We start from the raw sequence: 26,983 nt of genomic DNA on the forward strand, positions 1-26,983 counted from the left end.
GAGGAGTTATGGGAAAAGTTTAAATTGATTGTCAATCATGCTCTGGAGAAGTATGTGTCAAGTACATAGATTAAGGATAGAAAAGACCCACTGTGGTTTAGTTCAGTACAAAGAAAATTCTGAGAATACAGAGATTGTTGCACTCTCAGTTCAAAACTGAACACAGAAATGCTGACAGGCAAAAGTTAGAAGTAATTTGTGCATCTATAACAAGATCAGTGCTCAAAGCATACAACTCCAACTATCATACATTTGTGAAAGATCTTGCCAATAATCCTAGAATTATCTGCTCCTACCTAAAATTGCTAAGTGTTTCGAATGCTTCTATTCAGGCACCTACAGATGAATCTGGTGAGTCAATACAAGATGGCAAAAGAAAAAATTAGTTTTAAATTTCACTTTCAAAGAAAATAATTCATGCAGGAGGATCATACAGACATACTATTGTTTGGCTGCCGCACAAACTACTGTATGAAAGATATACAGACAGACATTCCTGGTCTTGAAAAATAGCTGAAAGATTTTGATAAAAAATAAGTATCCAGTGCCAGATGGAATCTCAATTTGGTTTTACAGAGAGTACTCTTTTCTATTGGTTCCTTACTAACTTTGCACATGTCATGAGTTTGTCGCCCAGTGAAAAGTCCCAAGCAACTGGGAAAAAGCATGGGTGGCAGCCATATGTGTAAGAAGGGTAAAATAACAGACCCACAGAAGTACAAAGCAATACCCTTAACATTATTTTGCTGTTAAATTCTCAAGCATATTCGGAGTTTAAATATAACAAATTTTCTTCAGGCAGAAAAGTTTCTATCCACAAATCAGCACAGACTAAGAAAGCATTACGAAAGTGAAACTCAATCTCACACAATATCCTACAAATCACAGATGCAGGACAACAGGCATACTTCATATTCTTAAATTTTCAGAAAGCATTTGACACAGTGCCACACTGTAGACTGTTAATGGAGGTTCCAGCATATGGAGTAGGTTCTCAGATATGTGAGTTACTCAAAGACTTTTCAACTAATACGTAACAGTATGTTGTCCTAGATGGCAATCGTTCATCATCACAAAGGTACCACCAGGAGAGGCCCAGGGAAGTGTGACAGACCAGCTGTTGTTCTCTACTATATATATAAGCTATCTGACAGATTGGGTGGGCAACAATTTGCGACTCTTTGCTGATGATGATGTAGTGTATGGGAAACTGTAGGAGGATACAGAATGAATGGATCGAGTTTCTATTTGGGATTGATGAATGGCATCTCGCTATAATTGTGGAAAAATGCCGATGAGCACAAAAACAATCAAATAATGTTCAGATACAGTATTAATGGTGTGCTGCTTGACGCAGTCACTTCTGCTAAATATCTAGGTGTAACACTGTAAACCAGTATGGAATGGGACAAGCATGTAGGGAGTGTGAATGATTGGCTTCAGTTTATCGGGAAAATTCTCACAAAATGCATATCATCTAGAAAGAGACTGCATACGAACTCTTGTGTAATCCATTCTTGAGTATTGCTTGAGATTTGACATCCCCACCATGTTGAATTAAAGGAAGACATTGAAGCAATTTGATAGGATGCTGTTATATTTGTTATCAATAAGTTTGATAAACACACAAGTCTTACAGATATGCTCCATGAACTAAAATGGAAATTCTTGGAGAGAAGGTGACACTCTTTTCAAGAAACTATATTGAGAAAGATTAGACAATCAGAATTTGCAATAAAGTGCACAGATATTCTATTGCCACCAGTGTGTACCTGGAGTAAGGACCACAAAGACAAGAAATGAGAAATCAGGGTGTAAAGTTAGTGACCAGTTACTGTACCTCATTGCACAGTTCACTTTCAGAAATCTTCATCAGCTAATTAACAGGCTTGTTGAGAGTAAATACAGACTCAATATCACAACACAGTCAACTAAACATCTCTTTTGTTTACATTTATTGCTTTAAGCCAATGATGATCAGCTTTTAATTAGTAACATATTACATGCCTGCACTTCAAGTAATCCATTAGCGGCTTAGCAGAGTAGTAATCCATTAGTGGCTTAGCAGAGTTTTTAAGTGCTAATATGGATAATGAACATAGTTACTTTACAACAGAAATTGCAAACTCTGAATAACATAGTGTCACACAAAATGTACACTTTTTCATTACATGTAACGAACTAAGACACTAACTTCACATTTTAATTGATTGGTGCTAACTGACTAATGACATAATGACTGTACACTTTGAATAGCAGACCTAAACTAATAACATGGCGTCTATTCTCATTGAATGTTTGTTCACCACTATCTAAAAATTGCATGATGAAAGATAGATTGTGTTTGAGTTCAATGTTTATCTTCATTGACTAAGTTTTTGTGTGTGACACCGTTTATAGATGCTGGAATTACTGAACTATACAAACTGGTAAAATACTAAGCTATTCCATTTTAAATATTAACATAAATCAACTTAAAAAACAGGAAAATTAAAATGGACAAAGATACAATAGGCAGTGAAGTGAGCTTGTTTAACTAATATCTAGATAATTAGAAAATGGCAAAATTACTCAATTACTCAATTTACACAGCAACGCCCAGTCCATCCTTAGGTCAACCCTGTTCCCAGTTCTGTAAGATGCTGGCCTTCCCACTGTGGATAACCCAGAAGCAAGACATACCTGAAACACTCTCTTATGACCCAGCACAATTTAGTCACTAGCATTTCTTGTTCTAATCAAGGTAGGGCCACATGTGAAAGCTGCCAAGTTATATACCAATTGGGGTGCACTCACTGTACTTTATCCTACACTGGGATAATGCTGGACCAACTGTCTACACACACAAATGACCACTCTGCTCAAGTGCATATTAGAAATAACAAAAGATCTATGATACAACATTCACACACTCAAAAGCCTTGGCTAAGTTGTCTCATATGATGATGAAAAGTTTTAAAGGAAATGAAAATAATGATTGAGAGGATAGGCAACCACTCTCCTTAAAGACCTCCTTCTTTGAAAAAGTGAGGAGTTTTTAGAAGGCATACAAAGATACACATGTTAAAATACGGCATAGCACTATAAACATCATTTATGAAGATAGGAAACAGTAGGAATTCTACACAATGCTCAGGAACAAACTTATTGTTCATTTTAGTGCCACAGGTAAGTTGTAATTGTTGCTTGAATGTAGTATGTGTTGCTTGGCAGCGCCTGTACTCTGCTTTAGATGGACAGCAATTGTTAAGCAGCTAGAGCCTCAGGTTTGTACACTGGATTTAGATTAGCTTCTCTTATGTGTTTCCATTTGAAAATAAACAGTAAATAAGTTATGTGTGAGTGCAGTGGTTTTTTTTAATAATTCCTGTACTGTATATTGAGCAATCAGTAAAGGAAACAAAAGAAAAGTTCGGAGTAGGTATTAAAATCCATGGAGAAGAAATAAAAACTTTGAGGTTTGCTGATGCCATTGTAATTCTGTCAGAGACAGCAAAGGACCTGGTAGAGCAGTTGAACGGAATGGACAGTGTCTTGAAAGGAGGATATAGAATGAACATCAACAAAAGCAAAATGAGGATAATGGAATGTAGTCGAATTAAGTTGGGTGATGCTCAGGGAATTAGATTAGGAAATGAGACACTTAAAGTAGTAAAGGAGTTTTGCTATTTGGAGAGCAAAATAACTGATGATGGTCAAAGTAGAGAGGATATAAAATGTAGACTGGCACTGACAAGGAAAGCGCTTCTGAAGAAGGGAAATTTGTTAACATCGAGTATTGATTTAAGTGTCAGGAAGTCATTCCTGAAAGTATCTGTATGGAGTGTGGCCATGTATGGAAGTGAAAATGGATGATACATAGTTTAGACAAGAAGAGGATAGAAGCTTTCAAAATGTGCTACAGAAGAATGCTGAAGATTAGATGGGTAGATCACGTAACTAATGAGGAGGTATTGAATAGAATTGGGGAGAAGAGGAGTTTGTGGCACAACTTGACTAGAAGAAGGGATAGGTTGGTAGGAGGGATCAAGGGATCACCAATTTAGTAATGGAGGGCAGCGTGGAGGGTAAAAATCGTAGAGGGAGACCAAGAGATGAATATACTAAGCAGATTCAGAAGGATGTAGGCTGCAGTAGGTACTGGGAGATGAAGAAGCTTGCACAGGATAGAGTAGCATGGAGAGCTGCATCAAACCAGTCTCAGGACTGAAGACCACAACAACAACTACAGCATGTACTGGTTTTTGTATTTACCAGAAACAGTCTCATGCATATTAGACACAGTAACACAGTAATGTATTTGGATGCCATTACTAATGCCACTGATTCAATTCAAAAAAGTCGGCATAAAAAAATAACACTCAGTAGTGCTTCACAGCCTATGGCGACAGCACTAAGCACAAAGATTATTGAGCACCTAAAGTCTGAAGTTTGTGCACTGCTCCTGGTTTAGTTTTTATGTAAGCACATCCTAGTCTTTGACTTAACTCATTTGCTCTTTAAAGATCTAAGTTCAAGTATGAATCTGCAGGAATTGTGATCACTGCAAGACTGTGATGAAGGTGTTGGCATTTGTTCATGGATAGTTGGATGCTGCGTTGGCCACTGTTGACCTGACTCACATAGCCAAAGCCAATGGTGGTGTGGATGGAATGGCACCACAGCCTCCAATTGCAGATGTGCAACAGAGGTAGCAAGCTACTCTCATTGCTGTCATGGTTTGCAGAGAACCCAGTCCAGCATCAAGCAGTCATCTGATGGTGGCAAGCAAGATGTGTTCAGATCTGGACCTCTTTCATGAGGGATGTTGTCTATGACTAATGGCCAAAAGACTAGGCCCCTACCAATACCTCTAGATAACAGGTGTCAGGCACTTCTCACACTGACAGCTAGATGGAGCCAAGAGGTCTTGCATCTCCAGCTTGTGCAGTATTCTCTCCTCTGACGTGGTCTGGGAACCTGCAGTGGGGAAAGATTGGCTTGTTAGATGCAAGGAGCTTCACTGTTAGGAACATGATGGAATCTTTTACGAAAATAGTGTCATAGGAGAGAGAAGACCCAAACATGCACTCAGTGTGAGGCATTGTGCTCTGGAGCAATACACAGTACATTTTACAGTCGGCTGCAGATTGTCATTTGTGATATTTGTCATCTAGGTTCAGAGACCTTTCCAGTTCTGTATTAATGACTGGTGGACGTGGTGAAGACAGCTAGCCTCACTCATGATGTCTCTGCATAGCTGTTGATGTGCGGCCTTAGTACAGAAGTGATCAAGGTCATCTGGATTGGAAAGTCTAAACCACAGGTTCCTTCAGTTCTATAATGAGAGCACCTATTGATTTCTTGAACTATGCCACATAATAAAATTTGTAAAGTCATCTTGGATAGATCAAGTGTGCACTTTAGAGTGGAAATCAGTCCACTCTTTTAAATGATGGTGTATTTTCAACAAACTCACAGAACTCTCAAAGAAAGTAGTCAACCTCCCTGCCCCCCTGCCCCACATCAAACTAGGAACTGAGAGTTTGTTAATATCCAAAGTGGAGAGCAAGACAGTTATCAACAACACATGGAAAAGATTTTGGGAAAGGTGGATTACCCTATATTGGTGTGTTCATGGCAACAAGTAGAAGCAGTAGTTCCAGCTGGGTGACTGTGAACTACCACGAGCCAGCATAACCAGGGTCAGAGGACATACTTTAGTAGGTGGAAATTTCTACAGATAGCCAGATTGGGACATATCAGTTTAGAGAGTCATCTGAATATAGCTTAAAATAGATAGAATATAAATGCACCAAGCATATGATAATAGTTGGAGGTGAAACAAGTACTGTATCATTGAAAGAAGTACAGAGGCAGCGAATGTGCCGGGGCTTAACCCCAGTTCATTACTACCAGCACCACGTCATGTAACGCAACTGTGCTTGACATACAAAGGATTGCACCATAATCTAATGGCATAATTAAAAATTAAAATAACTTTCCCAAACTTTGTCAGTGTATGCTTAGATATATTAACAATAACATTTTAAAGTCTCAGACTGATCGAATGAATATGTCAGGCAAAATATATGATATTATTAAAAAAATAAGTGGCACTAAATTATAAAACCAGAAAGCTAAAACTGATCAGAATATGCAAAACTATGTCACAATTCAAAGTTGCAAGCCTCAAGTTGATCAGAGCAAGATTTTTTGTCAAAATTGGTGTTTTTACAAAAAATTGATGGCACTTAACATCAGACTAAAAAATATGAAAATTCATATTTAACCTAAGTTACATGTAAAAACCTGCTATGTGTGACACCAATAAGCTACCTGTATTAGTTTTCAGTTTATTTATTAAAAACCAAAAGTCAAACACCTGCATGTGCTGTGCTTTGGAGGAGCAGAGCTGGGCAGACATGAAAGCATTTTCAGTAAAAGTAGGAAGTGAACTCAGGAGAAATGTAAACCATCCTGGATTGCTTAGATTTCATGGAAGTTACTGTCTGTGTGCCACCCGTAATGTTGACAAAACTGTGTGGCAATTGGTGAGATAATTTTTTTCACTTTTAAGTAAACAATTAACTTTAGAAGATTTGAAGTCAGGGTGATAGACCATTTTACTTGGAACTTCCTGTAGAAGTCACATCTGAACTATTAATAGTTCTGTTTCTGAAAGTGATATTATTATTATTATTATTATTATTATTAGGGATATTATTATATTTTGTGTGTGTGAACATTTACAGAATATATGAATCAGTTAGAACTCAAAACTTTCATCTATAGTCATAGTTCCTGATCCTGCTTAGTAAATAGCAAATAGGAACATTTTCCTTCAGTGAGTACAAAGAGAAATGTGGACTTGCAGACTGGAAATTATGTTCAGTACGTTCTCCATCACCTCCTGGCTGACTGCAAAAATAATTTGCAGGCTCTTCAAAATGGCAAAGGTAGGTGTAAGCATGCGCAGACAATTTAAGTGCCCGTTATAACAACAGTAAAAAGAATTAGGATATTTATCTGATGCTCCCCATACAGTTTTAATCAGCCAGGAGATTGAACTGTGGAAGTGATCAGTACAAAACTGGGAATTCGTTTGGCACTAACAGGATACCAACGAGGAACATGCCAAAACCAGTGCAAGAAGAGTTTTAAGATTTGCTCAAGAGTGTGGACTAAAATGTGAATGTTAGCCACACCACTGGTGCTGAGATTAGAAGAAGATGTGCATCATCACAGAGTTGTGTGGTCCTGCAAGTTACCTCCAAGCTACTGCATGTGCTCATCGATGCCTAGGCCCCACTGCGCTACTGCTGTAGGTGATACCTGCTGCCATCTCACCATCATAGCTGCTGCTGCTTCCTGCATTACATCACAATGTATCGCATCACATCTGCGGGTACACCATGCCAGCATCACTTGCCAGGTCAAGCAATTAAGTAAAGATGAGAATATTTATGGTATTTGATAACTGCTCGTAACAGCTATTAAAAATGGAATCTAATAATAAGGATGATTTGAAAGTTAAGACAGAACCAGTATCTGATGATGAATCCTCAGAAACAGAAATTAAAATTAATGAGGATAGTTCTGTCAAAGTAATAAATCCAAAATCTGAAGGTGATATGTCAAAAGTAGAATCAGAAGTAAATTTCAATGTTACTGCAAAGTTAGAACCATTTTCTTACAATTATGTAATTGAAGTTGAAGTCACACAAGAAAAGAATTAATAGAATTATCATATGATGAAAGTGAGTTCAATATTTCTGAAATTTAGCCAAGTTAGGGAATGCTAGAAACTCCTTTAAAACCAGATGAAATGCCGAGTAGTAAGGTACAGGCACCAAATTGGATGCAGTTACTGTTTTCTGTGCTTGAATCACATCAAAAAGAACTGAACAATAATATGCAATCCAGTAGTAAATACTTAAATAAGGTTGAATCTAGTAATAATGAACTAAGGGACAAAAAGAACTCAAAACTGAGTAACTTAAATAAGATTGATTCTAATCACCATGATAAGCAAATCAGCTACAGCTAACTAAATTGCATAGCATTTTCAAAAGTGAAATTGGTGAAGTTCGCAAAGATTTCAAAGATGCAGATGACATGGAACGAGACTGTTGGAAAGAATAGGTAATGAATCCAAACTTTGCTCTAATTGGTTTGAGGAAGTAACTAATAAATAAAATGCTTGTCAGAAGGATATTAAGAAAGTGAAATCTGTGTGTGTGAAATTATGTGAGGATGTTGAAAAATATTTTTTCTGACAGAGTGGAAGCAGAAGAATGTGAATGTTAGAAGTATGGAAGATCAGAATACATGATCTAATTATCACAGTGAAGGCCATTGTAGAGGTAAAGGAGGTAAACAAGCATCATGCTTCCACAATAATTATTAAGATGAAGGTAGGAATATAAATAATGTACCACTGATACAAGATGGAAAGCAGAATGCTACCCAATCTGATTCTGAACCGAATGCATACAATAGGCAGGTGTGGGAAACCAAACCCCATCTATGAGGAAACCGGCATTCACCAGGCAGAAACAGTAACACAATCAGTAACAAAAACATAGACCACAGTTAGTCAGCACATGCAAAATGATGACAGGGGTGATAAAACAGGAACAGAATATAACATTAATGTGCTAAACCACTCTCACTATCTAGTTCATAGCATTTTGGACACATTAGACAAATGGGACCAGAAGGAGAAAGAAAACATTACAGATAATAGGGAATAACAAATTGACTGGTTTAAGTCAGATGAGTTCGAAGATGAAGTAAAGGCTTACATCTTTGACAATAATGGTAATCTGAAGGCTAAAGTTTTAGTGGAGAAAGTAGAGTCAGTTTTGCAAGATTCTGAGGAGGAGGAGTTGTTGGATGAAGGTGGTAGCAATAATAATGAGATCAGATACATATTAGCTGTATTGGCCTGCCATAAACTGTAAAAGCAAACAGTATTATAGATAACAAGGTTGCACAGAGATGGAGTTGCTGAGAGGAAGAGATTAATTTAGCTGATGTGCAGCAAACAAAATTGGAGGAATTCATCAAGTGCTTCAATTTAAAATTGGTGGACAGGTTGCAAAAGGCAGCTGCAGATGTAGAGGTTGATGACCCTGTGAATATAAGCATAAATGTACTTGCAAATGATCAAAATTACTTTAGTTGGAGACAGGCTGAAAAAGATTTATTAGAAGACTTTCATGAGGACCTGTTCAAACTAGAATAACTTACCCTACTATAAAAACTAACATCTCAGGAGTAACACTGTGTTGTCTTTTTGATAGTGGCAGCAAATCAAGTGCTTTGTACCAAGCATTCCTTGACACTATTCCTCATAAGAATGACTTAACTGTCAGAAAGTAAGTGGTTTAAGAATAATAGGTACTACTGGAAAAGTTTAGACCAGTACAGCATGAAGTGTTGATACCAACTAGTATAGGTAACACAATAATAGATCATCCTTGTTTAATTGTCCTCAGTTAAGTCTCAAAATGTTGAATGGTAAAGACCTTTAAATGAAATATCAAAGAAAGATTTACTTTGATCAGAGCTGTGTTAACTTTACCAGATTCTCGAGTGATTATGGAGTCTTTCATTTGAAATTATGTGGGCAGAAACAATGAAGCATGCGAACTGTCTTTGACAGTAAAGAGAAAGATACTAAATTTGGAAATAACGTCCTGCATGCTAATGCAGAAGAGAACTATATCCTGGAAGCAACAGAGCTAAGATACTGTCAACAAATCAAACTTCTCATAAAAACAGGGCAGAATTAAGGGAAGTGTTAACCACTCATCACAATGTATTCCCAAATATACCTGGTGAAGTTCTATATCTACATCTACATCCATACTCTGCAAACCAGCATGAGGTGCATGGCAGAGGGTACATCCCATTGCACCAGTCATTAGGGTTTCTTCCTGTTCCATTCACGTATGGAGTGGAGGAAGAATTGATTGTTTGAATGCCTCTGTGCTTGCAGTAATTATTCTAACCTTATTGTCATGATCCCTATATGAATGATACATAAGGGACTGTAGTATATTCTTATAGTAATCATTTAAAGCTGGTTCTTGAAACTTTGTCGATAGACTTTCTCAGGATAATTTAATCTTCAAGAGCCTTCCAGTTCAGCTCCTTCATTATCTCTGCGACACTCTCTCATGAATTAAACAAACCCGTGACCATTTGTGCTGCCATTCTCTGTATACACTCAATATCTTCTATTAGCCCTAACTGGTACAGGTCTCACACACTTGAGCAGTATTCAAGAACTGGACACACAAGTGATTTGTAAGCAATCTGCTTTGTAGATTGATTGCACTTCCCCAGTATTCTACCAATTACTTGCAGTCTACCACCTACTTTGGCCATGACTAAACCTACGTGATCATTCTATTTCATATCCTTACAAAGTGTAACACCCAAGTATTTGTTCAAGTTGGCCAACTTCAAGAGTGATTCATTGATATTATAGTGATAGGAATACTACATTTCTTTGTTTGTGAAGTGCAAACTTCTACATTTCTGAACATCAATGCAAGTTGCCAATCTCTGCACCACTTTGAAATCTTATCAAGATCGGGTTGAATATTTATACAGCTTTTTTCAGATAGTATTTCATTATAGATAAATGCATCAGCTGCAACAAGCCTGATTTTACTATTAATATTGTGTGCAAGGTCATTAATATACAACATGAACAACAAGGCTCACAACACACTTCCCTGGGGCACACCTGAAATTAATTCTACATCCGACAATGACCCTCTATCCAAGATAATATGTTGCATGTTCTCTACCAAAAAGTCCTCAATCCAGTCATAAATTTCACTTGATACTTAAAGGGTATGAATGCCTTTGAATGAAAAGCCGGGCAGGTATTTTTCAAGAAACCTCATCAGATACATGTTACAAGAAAGCAAGCTGTTACGAAAGAAATTCAATGTATGTTGGCATGGTGTGTCATTGACCAAGTGACTATTGAGAATAATAATCCTCTTGTTGTGCCTAAGCATGGCAGAAGTGTCAGATTAATACTGGATGCATGCTGGCTAAATGAAATTGTAATGAGAGAGTGGCTGTCCTCAAAATATGGATGAACTCATACAAAAATTCTGAGGAGTTATGTATCTTACATCAATGGACATAACATCTGGCTACTGGAATTTGCCCCTGGCAAAAGAATAATGTAAATATTTAGCTTTTTGGATGAAGAAGTGTGCTACCAATATAAAGTATTCCCATTTGGATTAAATATTTCTGTGTGTGCCTTTGTAAGAATGACGGATCACATGGGGCAGGAATTGTTAGATCAGATGACTATTTATGTAGACAACTAGCTACACCCAGCGAACTTTGTTCTGTCTCTGAAAATCTTTATATGTTATAGCTGAGCAGGCAAATGTTGTTTTGCCATATAAATTATCTCTAGTCTATACGAATAATGTATACGTGTAACACAATGTATACCCGGCAAACTTCGTTCTGTCTCTGAAAATCTTTATATGTTATAGCTGACCCAGCAAACATTGTTTTGCCATATAAATTATATCTAGTCTATAAGAATAATGTATATGTGTAACATAATGTATACGTGTAACACAATAGCCATTGTTGGCAGGAGCTCATGACACAAACAATAACAATGGTCGAAAACTGTGTATGGAGTAGGAAAAGGCTTGGAGGAAGTCTGGCAGTATCAGCCACTATTAGTTCTAGCATTTCTATGGTAGATCGCATGGATTTAACAATAACAGCTGATACACGGCTCGTCCATGAACATACAAACCTAGTGGCAATTTCGTGTCGAAACGTGTTCGCCATCATTATGGATAAGGCCAAGCACATATGCATCAATTTTTATCGTATGTAAACATATTGTATGATTAAATTCTTTTAGAGAAACAAAGGAGAGCACAGGAACTTCTTTGTTCCACTAAAAGAATTTGATCATACAATATATTTCCGTACGATAAAAATCGATGCTTGTGCGTTAGGAGTAAATGTCAGTTTGGCGAATGACGCATGCTACCTAGTTAAACTTCTCGATCTAGTTACGTTGATTCAAAGAGGGATATTTGAGTTGTTGCATTTAGTACGTTTTCTTCAATTACCTATCTATCGAATAGTGAAAGATTATCACCGGTAGACACCTGGCGGAGATAACTGATCAAGTGATAATTGATCAGTTATTGACCAGGGTTGAAAATTATTAAATTACTAAAACTGCTATTAAAAATAGGGGTTGGTAGTAGAAGGGTGACAATTTAGGGTTGCGTGTATTTTGTAATGCCGCATCAGAAAGAAATAAAAATAAAAATTTCTGTCAAAAAAAAATTTTTTTGGGGGGTGGACCACCCTTATCACTTAGGGGTATGAAAAATAGATTATGACCGATTCTCAGATGTAATGAATATACATGTAAAATTTCATCAGAATCGATTGAGCCGTTGCTCAGTTACCGACCATGGTTGAAAACTATTAAATTACTAAAATTGCTATTAAAAAATAGGGGTTGGTGGTAGAAGGGTGAAAATTTAGGGTTGTGTGTATTTTTTAATGCCACATCACAAAAAATTAAAATAAAAAGTTCTGTCCAAAAAATTAAGAAAAAATTTTGGTGTGGTCCACCCTCATCACTTAGAGGTATGAAAAATAGATTATGACCGATTCTCAGACATATGGAATATACGTGTACAATTTCATCAGAATCGATCGAGCCATTGATCAAGTGATAATTGATCACTTATCGACCAGGGTTGAAAACTATTAAATTACTAAAATCGCTATTAAAAAATAGGGGTTGGTGGTAGAAGGGTGAAAATTTAGGGTTGTGTAAATTTTTTAGTGCCACATCATAAAAAAATAAAAATGAAAAGTTCTGTCCAAAAAATAAAAAAAAATTTTGGATTGGACCAACCTTATCACTTAGGGGTATGAAAAATACACTCCTGGAAATGGAAAAAAGAACACCCACCATACTTGCTCCGGACACTGCGAGAGGGCTGTACAAGCAATGATCACACGCACGGCACAGCAGACACACCAGTAACCGCGGTGTTGGCCGTAGAATGGCGCTAGCTGCGCAGCATTTGTGCACCGCCGCCGTCAGTGTCAGCCAGTTTGCCGTGGCATACGGAGCTCCATCGCAGTCTTTAACACTGGTAGCATGCCGCGACAGCGTGGACGTGAACCGTATGTGCAGTTGACGGACTTTGAGCGAGGGCATATAGTGGGCATGCGGGAGGCCGGGTGGACGTACCGCCGAATTGCTCAACACGTGGGGCGTGAGGTCTCCGCAGTACATCGATGTTGTCGCCAGTGGTCGGCGGAAGGTGCACGTGCCCGTCGACCTGGGACCGGACCGCAGCGACGCACGGATGCACGCCAAGACCGTAGGATCCTACGCAGTGCCGTAGGGGATCGCACCGCCACTTCCCAGCAAATTAGGGCACTGTTGCTCCTGGGGTATCGGCGAGGACCATTCGCAACCATCTCCATGAAGCTGGGCTACGGTCCCGCACACCGTTAGGCCGTCTTCCGCTCACGCCCCAACATCGTGCAGCCCGCCTCCAGTGGTGTCACGACAGGTGTGAATGGAGGGACGAATGGAGACGTGTCGTCTTCAGCGATGAGAGTCGCTTCTGCCTTGGTGCCAATGATGGTCGTATGCGTGTTTGGCGCCGTGCAGGTGAGCGCCACAATCAGGACTGCATACGACCGAGGCACACAGGGCCAACACCCGGCATCATGGTGTGGGGAGCGATCTCCTACACTGGCCGTACACCACTGGTGATCGTCGAGGGGACACTGAATAGTGCACAGTACATCCAAACCGTCATCGAACCCATCGTTCTACCATTCCTAGACCGGCAAGGGAACTTGCTGTTCCAACAGGACAATGCACGTCCGCATGTATCCCGTGCCACCCAACGTGCTCTAGAAGGTGTAAGTCAACTACCCTGGCCAGCAAGATCTCCGGATCTGTCCCCCATTGAGCATGTTTGGGACTGGATGAAGCGTCGTCTCACGCGGTCTGCACGTCCAGCACGAACGCTGGTCCAACAGAGGTGCCAGGTGGAAATGGCATGGCAGGCCGTTCCACAGGACTACATCCAGCATCTCTACGATCATCTCCATGGGAGAATAGCAGCCTGCATTGCTGCGAAAGGTGGATATACACTGTACTGGTGCCGACATTGTGCATGCTCTGTTGCCTGTGTCTATGTGCCTGTGGTTCTGTCAGTGTGATCATGTGATGTATCTGACAACAGGAATGTGTCAATAAAGTTTCCCCTTCCTGGGACAATGAATTCACGGTGTTCTTATTTCAATTTCCAGGAGTGTAGATTACGGCCAATTCTCAGATCTACCAAATATTCATATAAAGTTTCATCAGAATTGATCGAGCTGTTTCAGAGGAGTATGGCACCTAACACTGTGACACAAGAATTTTATATATAAGGATATACTGTTGGCAGCTCCCACATGGGAAGAACATATCAGTCTACCAGACAGAGTGCTAGAAGCTATAGAAATATGAAATTAATTTAAATGTAATTAAAGTTTTAGAAGACTGAGCATCTTAGAGTCAAAATAAAATTCTTGGGCCATGAAATTAGTAGGGAAGGTATATTATCTGGTCCTTCCAAATGATCAGTCATTAAAAAGTTTGAAGCACCCAGGTATAAAAATAAGCTCAAGTTAATGTTCAGTTTATTCAGATCCTATTACTGTTTTGTGAAAGACCACATGTTTAATGCACCTTGTCTACTCCAGTTGTTGAAGAATAATATGCAAAGAGTTTGGACTGAAGAGCGCCAGTCTGCTTTTGAAGAATTAAAGAACTATTTGATGAGTAATCTGCTATTAGACCATCCAGATTTTTTCAAAAGCCTTTTGCATGTCAGTTAACACAAGTGGTTATGGGATTGCAGTAAAGATGTTTGAGATGGAAACAGAATGCGACCAAGAGGAACATACAACAATCACATTTGCGAGCCATTCACTGTAACCTGCTGAGAAAAATTATGGAATTTTGGAATTAGAGGCACTGGCTGTCATGCTGGGTATGCAAAAGCTTGAGCATTGTTTGTCAGGTCACAATATTATAATATGTAATGATCACAAGGCATTTATGTTTTTAAAAACTTGCAAATTGAGACATCCAAGACTAATGAGGTAGGCTATGTACCTTCAGCAGTTCGACCTTGACATACAAGGCAAGAACAATATGGTAGCAGATGGGCTATCAAGAAGTGGTCAGTTATGCAGGAAATCAGAAATTCTGCTTGCAGATATGAATGAGATGGGCTGGTCAAGGAAGAGAGTGCTTTGAAGAAAGTAAATAAAAAACTTAAGAAATGAGAAAAATAATGATGATCAGTTGAGGTTAGTCAAAAGCCTTTTAGAAGTCCCTAATTATCCAAAAGTAGCATTGTACTATCGCCTCAATAAAGGAATTTTATTCCAAAGAAGGAAGTTAGATTTATCATAATGGAAGATATGTTTTCCATCCCAACACTTGGATTTGCTTATAGATTGCATGCATCTGGAGCCAAGAAATGCATTACTAAATTAAGTGAGAAAATGATTTTTGACAACATGCATCGTACACTAGCAAGAAGGCTAGCATCCTGTGTTGTACGCCAGAAGGTAAGTGCAGTAAACAGTGCAAGGAGTGTGCACAACCTAGAACCGAGTAAACTTCTGGAATTATGTGCGGCCAATCTTTTAGGTTCTCTATAAATATCTAGAAGAGGATTTACTCATGTTTTTGTGGTGATTGATGGTTTTAGCAAGTATGTCAAACTATATCCAATAAAGAGAGATAATGTCAAGATGCTGGTAGACAAGCTGGAGAAGGACTAATTTGTTAAGATTGGAAAGCCTAAGAGTCTGTTATCAGATAATGGTCCACAGTTTGCATCTGAAAAATTTAAATTATGTCTAGAAAAGGCTGGAATTCGCCATATAACAGTCTCAGCATATTTTCCACAGAGAAATAGGAGCAAGAGGTTATGCTTGAAGTAAATAGGTTATGTAGAACTTATTATGCAAGAAAGCATTTGACTTGGGCTGATAATATCAACAACTTTGAAGAAATCATCAACAACCTTAAACATGATGCAAAAGGCTTCACTCCTTGTGAACTAATGTTTAACCAGGAACCCCAAAACATCCTTTCAAACATGGTTGATTTTCCAGTTCTATCTCAGAGCTCTATAGATGAAAAGAAACAACACGCTAGGGCAAACACATAAAAGAGACCTGGACAGAAGAAGACTATTTGTAACACTGGTGAACTAGTATTAGTCAAAACTAAAGAAAAATCTAAGACAATTTCAGTGAAAAAAAAGAATTTTATGCATGTTTATCAAGGACCACTCAGGATAATAGATAACACTCATGCAAACACATACCAATTGGAACACCCCAAAAATAAGAAAGAAATAGGTCTACAAAACATTGAGATCTGAACGCTTTCAAAATTGACAGTAATTAAATGCCACTCTTTGGCAGATACACAGTTTGGCATACTGTGCGGTCCTGGCTGGATGACACTTTATTTCCCTTTCAAGTTTCATTCTCCTCTTCTGTCCTATCTGTAGTAAGTACAGAATATATGACTTCATGTTGTACACATGCTATTTGTTTGTAATGTCTTCCTACTAAGTAAGAATGATTCCCAAAAATGACAATACCCAAAAGATGACTTAGAAGAGAATATGAGAGGTAAACTTGCAAAAGTAAATTCTAAACATTAAAATAACAGTGGGTAATTTATGAGTGCCAATGATATAAAAATTAAGGCTGAAGGAAATGAATAGCAAATAATATCCACAAAAAATGATTAGTTACAACAAAATACTTTGTGTTAAGAGAAGCAATTGAAGCTAAAAATTCATACAGTTTGAAAGAATAAGGTCTGCATAAATTAATAATATACATGTTGGAAGTAATGTTGCCTGTAAGTAAGAGAGATTAATAATGTGGTGCCAATAAAGGCAAGCGAAAGCATTTTGACATTAATTAAAGGAGGTGTGTGAAAGTGGTGTGAAGATCACACCAAAAAACATGTAAATAATGAGGTCAGTAGGCTAATGAAGGTAAAAGAGAGAAAGAAGCATTGAAATATGTTGGAAAGTGAAATATTGGGATAAATGAAAATAAGGAAAAATAGGAGTAATGAAGTCAGTAAGCTGACATTTAATGTAACATGGTGGAAAATTGTTGTATAATTCCCTCAAGTCTCGTAAAAAGGGCTGAGAAATGCAAATGGTCAATTAACAGATAAATATAGACAACAATACAATTAAAAAAAAGTGTGTTAAGAAATGCAGATTGTAGAGTATTGGTAGCATATAATAAAAACAATTTTTTTTAATTATGGGTGTGACAAAGCAAAGTAACTGCTGTCAAACAAACAACCTCTTTAGCATACCAATCCATATGATAATCGAGCTATATGAATAGAGCTTACAAAGGTTATTCGATTTTCTAAGTGAAGTAACAACATCTAAAGTAATGACATAAATTGCAGACTAGCTCAAAGTGGAGTATTTTGAAAACCTATGTTGACTTTCAGATCATAATAGTTATGGTTTTAAAAAAGTTGCAAAGTTCATGATTCAAGCTTAATAATGATGTAACTAGTTATAAGTGAGGAAGAGTAATATCACAATTTTATGAAGCAGCGTATTGCAAATAATCATTTTGTAGAGGTTAATAGTAGTTTACCAAATAATGAATTTTTAAAAAGAAAAAAATCTTTATGATAACTTACTTAAATTATAGAAGGAAAATTGAATATGGAATATGTTTTGTCCTCCCTTAGATATAAGTTGAGGAAAGAAGCCTCTCAGGGATACTGATGCTTCATGAAAGACAACCTACAAGCTGTATGGAGAAAGATGTGAGAACACCAACCACAATGACCCTTCCCCTTCCCTTTTTTGTAACAGTGTCGAAAAGGATACCAACCATAGTGACTTCCCAATCTCTGCCTTAAATTTTTTTAATGAAAGTGATTTGTAAAAACACACACCACAGTTCCTACAATTGTGATTAAATGAGTGAGCACTAAAAAGTGAAATGTTTTTGTGTTTTTCTCTTTCAGGAAAGACTGAATACTCTAAATCAAAAACTTAATTTTGTCATAGTATAAAATTTATTTCAAGTTTCCGGGCCATTTTATATGCGGTACATTATCTGTAAAAATCCACTACATTTTATTTTTCTGTGTGTGTTTTAAATATATGGTTAATTTTGTGGGTGTAGTATTAAGTAAAATTTAGCTAAAATCAAAAGGTCAACTATAGTAACGTCACTTGTTTCTAATATTTCATTTCGTTCAAAAGTAAATTTTTTCACCAACACAAGTAAGGGTCCAGGAAGTGGAACAAGTGCTGTACCATTGTAAGAGGTACAAAGGCAAGCAAATGTGTCAGGGCTTACACCAGTTCAATACTTTTACACCACATAATCATGATGCACCTGTGCTTAACATACAAAGAATTGCATCATAATCTAATAGTGAAAGTGAAAATTAAAAACACTTTTCTGAACTTTGAATTATTTAGGAATAAAGGAGACAACTCACTGAAAGGCAGAAGTGCTGCATCAGCTTCACTAGCTTTCAGAACGTACTTTCTTTTTCAAGCTTGTGGGAGAAACATGCATGCACACACTCACACACACACAAACACACACACGCACACACACACACACACAAACTGAGCACAATGTAGGGAGACAGGCATGTGCATGTGAGTGAGTGAGTGAGTGTGTGTTTGTGTGCATGTATTTCCTACGAGCTTGATAAAGGAAGTTCATTCCAAAACTAGCAAAGTTCTGTATCTTTCGTTTGTGTACCTATCAATGATGCAGCAGTTCCACCTTTCAGCGAGTTGTCTCCTTTATTCTGAAATAATTTGTAATTCTCAAACAGAACTTTCTGTACAATATTATTTTCTGATCTTCATCAGTGTATGCTTAAAAATATTAATGATAACATTTTAAAGTCTCAAAGGATCAAACAAATATGTCAGACAAAATATACAATCTTAAGGGAAAAAAGTTGTGCTAAATAATAAAACTAGAAAGCTAAAAACTGTTCAGAATATGCAGAAGTATGTCACAACTAAAAGTTAGAAGTCTCAAGTTGATCAGAGAAATATTTTAGTCAAAATTGCCAATAAGCTACCTCTATTAGTTATCAAGTTATTTACTAAAAAAAAAGTCCTTATTCATAATAGCTTAGGTACCATTTGTATTTGTAACAGAAAGTTCTAATTACACCACTTGATTATACTCATGTTATAGTACAGATGTACCTAGTTGCAAGGCTGTATTGTAGAAATAACTAAGGTTACAAGGAATTTTAAAGAGGCAGTTCAGAGGTCATGTTCCAGTTGGTTCCATTCTAAAAATTCTAGCCATCAATGTTTAAATGCAGTTGAAGTAAAACTTTTTCAGTAGCTAAAGCAAAGTTAACTTTTTTTATTTAAAAATTAAGAAGATTGTAAATTGTTAAACAATAGAGCTATTAATTAATACATGTCTGAGAAAGGGGGCATTTAGATCCTGCTACTTGTGCATAGGGTGGTTGATAGCAGATTTGAGATATCAATCCGTCCGTGTCAGTCAAATGTCTGTGTGCCCTGTGCTTCAGATGACAGGTCTGGTGAGGCACGGAAGCATTTTTGGTAAAAGTAGGAAGTGAACTCATGAGGACTGTACACCACCCTGCTGCACGGCAAGTAACAAGATTATTTTTCCACATTCAAGGTGAGAAATTAATTTCTGATGATTGGAAGTCAGGGTGATAAACCATTTTACTTGGAACTTCCTGTAGAAGTCACCTCTGAACTGTTAATAGAGCTGTTTCTGAAAGGATTATTATTATTATTATTATTATTATTATTATTATTAGGGATATTATTATATTTTGCATGTGTATGAACTTATGCAGAATATATCAATCAGTTAAAACTTAAAACTGTTATTTATAGTCATAGTTCCTGACCCTGCTGAGTAAATAACAAGCAGGAATATTTTCTTTCAGTGGGCATAAAGAGTAATGTGGACTTTTCAGACTGGAAATTATGTTTAGTATGTTCTCCATCACTTCCTCACTGGCTGCAAAAATAGTTTTTCAGGCTCTTGTAAACAGCAAATGTAGTTGTAAAGCATGCATACACAATTTAAATGTCTTTGCATAATGACATAACGGAACACTGACAATCTTGATTATTTACCCGCAACTCCACGAGTTTACCTGTACAGTATTGAGAGGGAAAACTATGTACACTTTATCAATGGTAAGGACAAAGAGTCTTGTGATGTTATACTGAATACGTTATCTGACAACTGCTTTGAACAACTAGCCTGACAACATGTAATGGAAATCTTTTAGAACTTCTGGTTACAAACAAACTAACCTTTTTAAGAGTGTCATCAATGAGAGAGAGGTTGGTGACCATGATTATATTGTGGGGGCTATGGTCACCAACAGCAGAAAGGCCATCAAGAGATAGAAGAGATTATTTGTATTTGGCGGAACTAATAGACAGTCACTATCAACTTGCTTAAAAGACAAATTGAGAACATTTGGCACAGATTTGACAAACACAGAACAGTCAGTGTTAAAGCTGAAATATATTATAAACCACAATCTAGATAAAAATGTTTCAAATAAAGTTGTAAAAGATGGAAAATACCCATCTTTGCATAATGATAACATCTGCAAAATGCTCCAGAAACAGAGACTCCAAATATCTTGGTACAAAAGAGATAGCAAGGAAAGTGATGGAGGAAACTTAATAACAAGTAGTATATTCATAATGAGGACCATTCTGAAAGCCTATAATAATTTTCAGCAGTAAGATCTTAGTGAAAGATCAAGCATAAAAAACTGTGGCAATAAATAGATCCAAATGTTCCATTCAATCTCTTGCGGACCTGGAATTGAATATAGATGCAGCAGACAGAAAGCAGAAATATTAAATTCTGCATTTACAATGTACTTACATATTATGCAGATATTTACCAAACCAATATCTGACCACTGCACAGACTCAACAACCTTTGCATTGAAAAACAATTAAGATTATCTAGATGAGTATGGCAACAGACCGCAACTTGAATTTTACATTGAATATTCTATGGCAATAGCACCTTTCCTAACTTGTATATATTGTGAATCTCTTCTGCAGTTAATAGCCTCATGTGACTGAAAAAGAGACCAGGTCACTTTGTCACTTACATTTACAAAAGGGTAAAAGATTGTATGTACAGTATTACAGATCAATATCTCCAATATTTATCTGTTACAGGACCCCAGACACATTCTAAGTTCAAACATTATGATGTCTCTAGGGAAAAGGAAGCTTCTCTCAAACAGTCAGCATGAACTCCCCCCCCCCCCCCCCCCCCCCCGCCCCCACCCCCCCTCACACACACACACAAAAACCCTTGTGCAAGACACTAATTATTTTATTTATTCACAACGTTCTGCATTTCCCAGATACATGAATTATATGACACAGGACAATAATGTTAATTCAGTAATATGGAAAACATATTTAAAACTTTAAATTTTTGGAAGGGGTCTGCAAAAATGCTGTGCATGTTTAAAGGAAACTGCCTACAACACACAAGTGCAAGCAGTTGTACAGTATTATTCCAGTGTTTAGAGTCCTTACAAAGTAGACATGACAACAGACATTGAACAGATTCAGAGCTACACTGCTAGGATTGTAACAGAATGTCATGACCAATATAAAAGTCTAACAGAAATGCTCATGTCTCTTAACTGAGAATCTTTGGAAGAAAGATGACCTAGTTTTCATGAAACCTGCAACTATCATGTAGCCACCATCACATACTTCATGTAGGTAAGAGATATTAGGGCACAAACAGAGCATATGCCCTTGCTTCATAAGCAAATGGAATCAGACACAAAACTGATAATATTGCTTGAAGCACACTCAGCCATGCACTACACTACAGCTTGTGGAGTATATACATTGAGGTTGATTAAAAGGTCAAAACCCCATTTTATTACCTTATTGTTGCTGTGGTCTTTAGTCTGATTACAGGTTTCATGCATCTCTTTACACTACTCTACCCTGCATGAGCCGCTTAATCTCTGAATAATTACTGCACCCATGTCTTTCTGAATCTGCTTACTGTATTCATATCTCTGTCTCCCTCTATGATTCCCCCCCCCCCCCCCTTTCCACCTGCCACATCTTCATCCAACACTAAATTTGTGATCCCTTGGTGTCTCAGAATGTGTCCTACCAAACGATCTCTTCTGTTGGTCATGCTGTGGCAGAAAATCCTTGTCTCCCCAATTCAACTCAGTACCTCCTCATTAATTATATGATCTACCCAAATAACCTTCAGCATTCTTCTGTAACACCACATTTCAAAAGCTTCTATTCTCTTCTTGTTGAAACTGTTTGTCATCCATAGTTCACTTGCATACCTGACTACACTCCATACAAATACTTTCAGAAAAGACTCTCTGGCACGTAAATGTATACTTGATGTTAAATTTAGAAATGCTTTTCTTGCCATTGCCAGTCTACATTTTATATCATCTCTACTTTGGCCATTATTGGTTAATTTTGTTGCCCAAACAGCAAAACTCATCCACTACTTTAAATGTGTCATTTCCTAATCTAATTCCCTCAGCATCACCTGATTTAATTCGAGTAGATTCCATTATCCTGGTTTTGCTTTTGTTGATGTTCATCTTACATCCTCCTTTCAAAATACTGTCCATTCCATTCAGCTACTCTTCCAAGTCCTTTGCTGTCTCTGACAGAATTGCAATGTCATCGACAAACCTTTTAAGTTTTTATTTCTGCTCCCTGGACTTTTATTCCTACTCCAAATTTTTCTTTTGTTTCCTTTACTACTTTCTCAATGTACAGATTGAATAACATTGGGGATAGGATACGGCCCTGTCTCATTCCCTTCTCAACCACATCTTCCCCTTCATGCCCTTGACCCTTTAACTACCATCTGGTTTGTATACAAGTTGTAAATTGCCTTTCACTTCCTGTATTTTACCCCAATACTCTCAGAATTTCAAAGAGAGTATTCTACTCAACATTGTGAAAAGCTTTTTCTAAGTCTACAAATGCTACATACACAGGTTTGCCTTACCTCCACCTAACTTTCAAGAGAAGTCATAGCATCAGTACTACCTCGAGTGTTCTTACATTTCACCTGAATCTGAACTGATCTTCCATGAGGTCGGCTTCTACCAGTTTTTCCAATATTCTCTAAAGAGTTCATGTTAGTATTTTGCAGCCACGACTTATTAAACTGATATATTTGTAATATTCACACCAGTCAGCATCTGATTCTTTTTGGAATTGGAATTCTTATATTCTTCTTGAGGTCTGAGGGTATTTCACCTGTTTCCTGTCTCATACGTATTGTCGTGGCTTGCTCTCCCAAGGCTATTTCTAAGATAATGTTGTCTATTCCTGGAGCCTTGATTTAACTTAGGTCTTTCAGCACTCTATCAAATTCTTTGTGCAGTATCATATCTCCTATCTCATCTTCATTTATGTTCTCTTCCATTTCTATAATATTACCCTCAAGTACAGCTCTATATACTCCTACCACCTATCAGCTTTCTGTTTTCCACCTGAGCTCTTTATATTCATACAGAAGGTTCTCTTTTCTCCAAAGGTCTCTTTAATTTACCTGTAGGCAGTATCTGTCTTTTCACTGCTAATATATGATTCTAAGTGCTTATATTTGTCCTCTAGCCACCCCTGCTTAGCTATTTTGCACTTTCTGTCAATCTCATTTTTTAGATGTTTGTATTCCCTTTCACCTGCTTCATTTAGCGCCTTTTTGTATTTTCTTCTTTCATCAATTAAATTAAATACCTCTTGTGTTACCCATGGATATCTACTAACCCTCATCTTCTTACTTACTTGATCCTCTGCTGCCTTCATTTTTTCATCTCACAAAGCTACCTATACTTCTTCTAGTATATTCCTTTCCCCCGTTCTTGTCAATCAATCCCTAATGCTCCCTCTGAAACTCTCACCAACTTCTGGTTCTTTCAGATTATCCAGGTCCCATCTCTTTAATTTCCTACCTTTTTGCAATCTCTTCAGTTTTAATCTACAGTTCATTACCAATAAATTCTGATCAGAGTCCACATCTGTGCCTCGAAATGTCTTATGATTTAAAATCTGGTTCCCAAATCTGTGTCTGACCATTATATAATCAGTCTGAAATCTGCCAGCGTCTCCATATCTCTTCCACATATACAACTTTTTTTCATTATTCTTAAACTGTGTTAGTGATGATTAAATTATGCTCTGTGCAAAATTCTACCAGGCAGTTCCCGGTTTCATTCTTTTTCTCCAGTCCATATTCATCTACTGTTTTTCCTTTCCTTCCTTTACATACTATTGAATTCTAGTCCCCCTTGACTATTAAATTTTCATATCCCTAAACTATCTGAATAATTTCTTTTATCTGATCATACATTTCTCCAGTCTCTTCATCATCTGTGAAGCTAGCTAGCATATAAACTTGTACTATTGTGACGGATGTGGGCTTTGTGTCTATCTTGACAATAATAGTCCATTCATTATGCTGTTTGTAGTAGCTTATCAGTGTTCCTATTTTCTTATTCATTATTAAACATACTCCTGCATTACCCCTATTTAATTTTGCATTTATAGCCCTGTAGTCACCTGACCAGAAGTCCTGTTCCTGTTGCCACTAACACCCGCTATATCCAACTCTAACCTATCCATTTCCCTCTTTAAATTTTCTAACCTACCTGCCCAATTAAGGGATCTGACATTCCATACTCCAATCTGCAGAACTCCAGTTTTCTTTCTCCTGATAATGACATACTCCTGAGTAGTCCCAGCCCGAGATCAGAATGGGGAACTATTTTAGCTCTAGAACATCTTACCCACAAGGATGCTATCATCATCATTTAACCATACAGCACATCTGAATCCCCTTGGAAAAAATTAAGGATGTATTTCTACTTGCTTTCAGCCATTCACAGCACCAGTACAGCAAGGTTGTCTTCATTGATGCTACAAAGCCAGATCAATTAATCATCTGACTGTTGCCCCTGCAACAGGCTGTGCCCCCTCTTCAGGAACCAGATGTTTGTGTGGTATCTCAACAGATACCCCTCCATTGTGGTTGCACTTACCATATGACTATCTGTATCAATGAGGCATGCAGGTCTCCCCACCAATGGCAAAGTATGTGGTTCATGGGAGGTTCATTATCTTATGCCTAAAAACTTCTTTTGGAAATTTAATCAATCAGTCTAACACTGTCTACGCTTCAAAAAATATTTGACATTTCAATATGATCGCTAATGATTAAACATTTATACATAGGCCACAAGGTATTTGGCTCATGTCGAGCATATTTCTCACTAATTTAACATTTTAAAATCACAGTTGTAAAATTTATAATATTGACTAATGATTTTATTTCTTGCCTCAGCCTTCTACACCTTTGTCTTTCACATCATCTACTGACACTTACCTGTCTTGCTTGGTATCAACAAAACAGACCGAGCCACACACCAGTTACTGGTAGAGCAATTATGACAAACAGCTTCTACAGTGACATAGAAGCAAGTCTCATTTCCACTATTTGGTACTTTTAACACAATCTCTTCCTCATTTATATCTGTCTTGATTTTTTCTTCAGTAGTACAGTATGCCTTTGAACATTCAAGTGTTTTGTTTAAATTACTTTGACAAGTGTGACATTTTTTTATAATGTAAGAGCTGACTTGGTAATCCACAGGCATTTTCTGGATATGGATTGTTGAAAATGACAATGCTTTTTCATCAACATAGATAAAAGTTTGATGTCTTGAAATATCTAAAACATCTGTAACAAAAAAAAATTAAAAAGCATAAGAAAAATAAAATACTTTGAAACGTAAGCCATAGCTACAGTTTAATGAAGAACCTGGTACAATGGATTAGTGAAGTAGTTGATACATGCAGATATTTCTTATTTTCCAAAAGAGTCAGGAGACGGTCTCTTTGGGATTTTAACAGTATTATGAAAAGGGTAGTTGCTACTCCCCATTTAGCGTAGATGCTGAGTTGTAGATACGCACAACATAAAGACTATCACAAAATGAGCTTTTGGCCAACAAGGTCTTTGTCGAAAAAAGACAACACAGACACACACACACACACACACACTTGCAAATGCAACTCTGGCTTCAGCTGCAACAGACTGTGGTCATATTTTGTGTGTGTGTGTGTGTGTGTGTGTGTGTGTGTGTGTGTGTGTGTGTGTGTGTGCACGTGTGTGTCTGTTGTCTTTTTTCGACAAAGGCTTTGTTGGCCGAAAGCTCATTTTGTGACACTCTTTCTGTTGTGCCTATCAGTAACTGGACAACTCCCCTATGGTGAGTAACAACTATCTTTTTCATAATATTGTTACATTCCATCCTGGATTTCCATTCTTTGGGATTTTAGCTTATCCACGTGGTTTTGCGTTTTTTAATAACGTATTTTGAGTGATAATATGAGACTTTTTTATTCTGAAATTATTTTTCATAAATGTGCTAATTTAGGGTGAAAGTCAAAAATATGCATGTATACGATAAGCTAAAAATATCCATGTATAGGATACTTCACTGTTTCCATAACATAAATCCACAATACAAAGTTTAGTTTATATATAAAAACTGAATTGTTTACAATTTTACTTATATGATGAATCACTGTATACAGTTGGGCAACTGTTGAAGCCTGATCGTGGCCGAGATTAAATAATATAAAAGTGAAATTAGGAGGAATGTAAAATGCACTAGTCTTCATCAGGAAAAGTATTACATTATGCCATTATTTTATATGGAAGAAAAAGTTAGATAAATTCCAATGTAACAAACTACGTTAAGTCATTTTCAAGTAGAAAAGGCAATTATAACTGACAA

The 26,983-nt window shown here is 37.2% G+C and overlaps 1 protein-coding gene across 3 annotated transcripts in view; it reads right to left on the bottom strand.

The window, feature by feature from the left end:
• Positions 1–26,983, bottom strand: part of LOC124595801 — a 285,104-nt gene that overhangs the window by 87,129 nt on the left and 170,992 nt on the right. For all 3 annotated transcript variants that reach the window (XM_047134690.1, XM_047134691.1, XM_047134692.1), the window contains exon 7: positions 25,567–25,920. In XM_047134690.1, coding sequence (XP_046990646.1) covers positions 25,567–25,920 — 354 coding nt within the window. The remainder of the gene's footprint in view (positions 1–25,566; positions 25,921–26,983) is intronic.

This window comes from Schistocerca americana, chromosome 2, assembly GCF_021461395.2.
Source record: "Schistocerca americana isolate TAMUIC-IGC-003095 chromosome 2, iqSchAmer2.1, whole genome shotgun sequence".
Classification (NCBI taxonomy): Eukaryota; Metazoa; Arthropoda; class Insecta; order Orthoptera; family Acrididae; genus Schistocerca; species Schistocerca americana.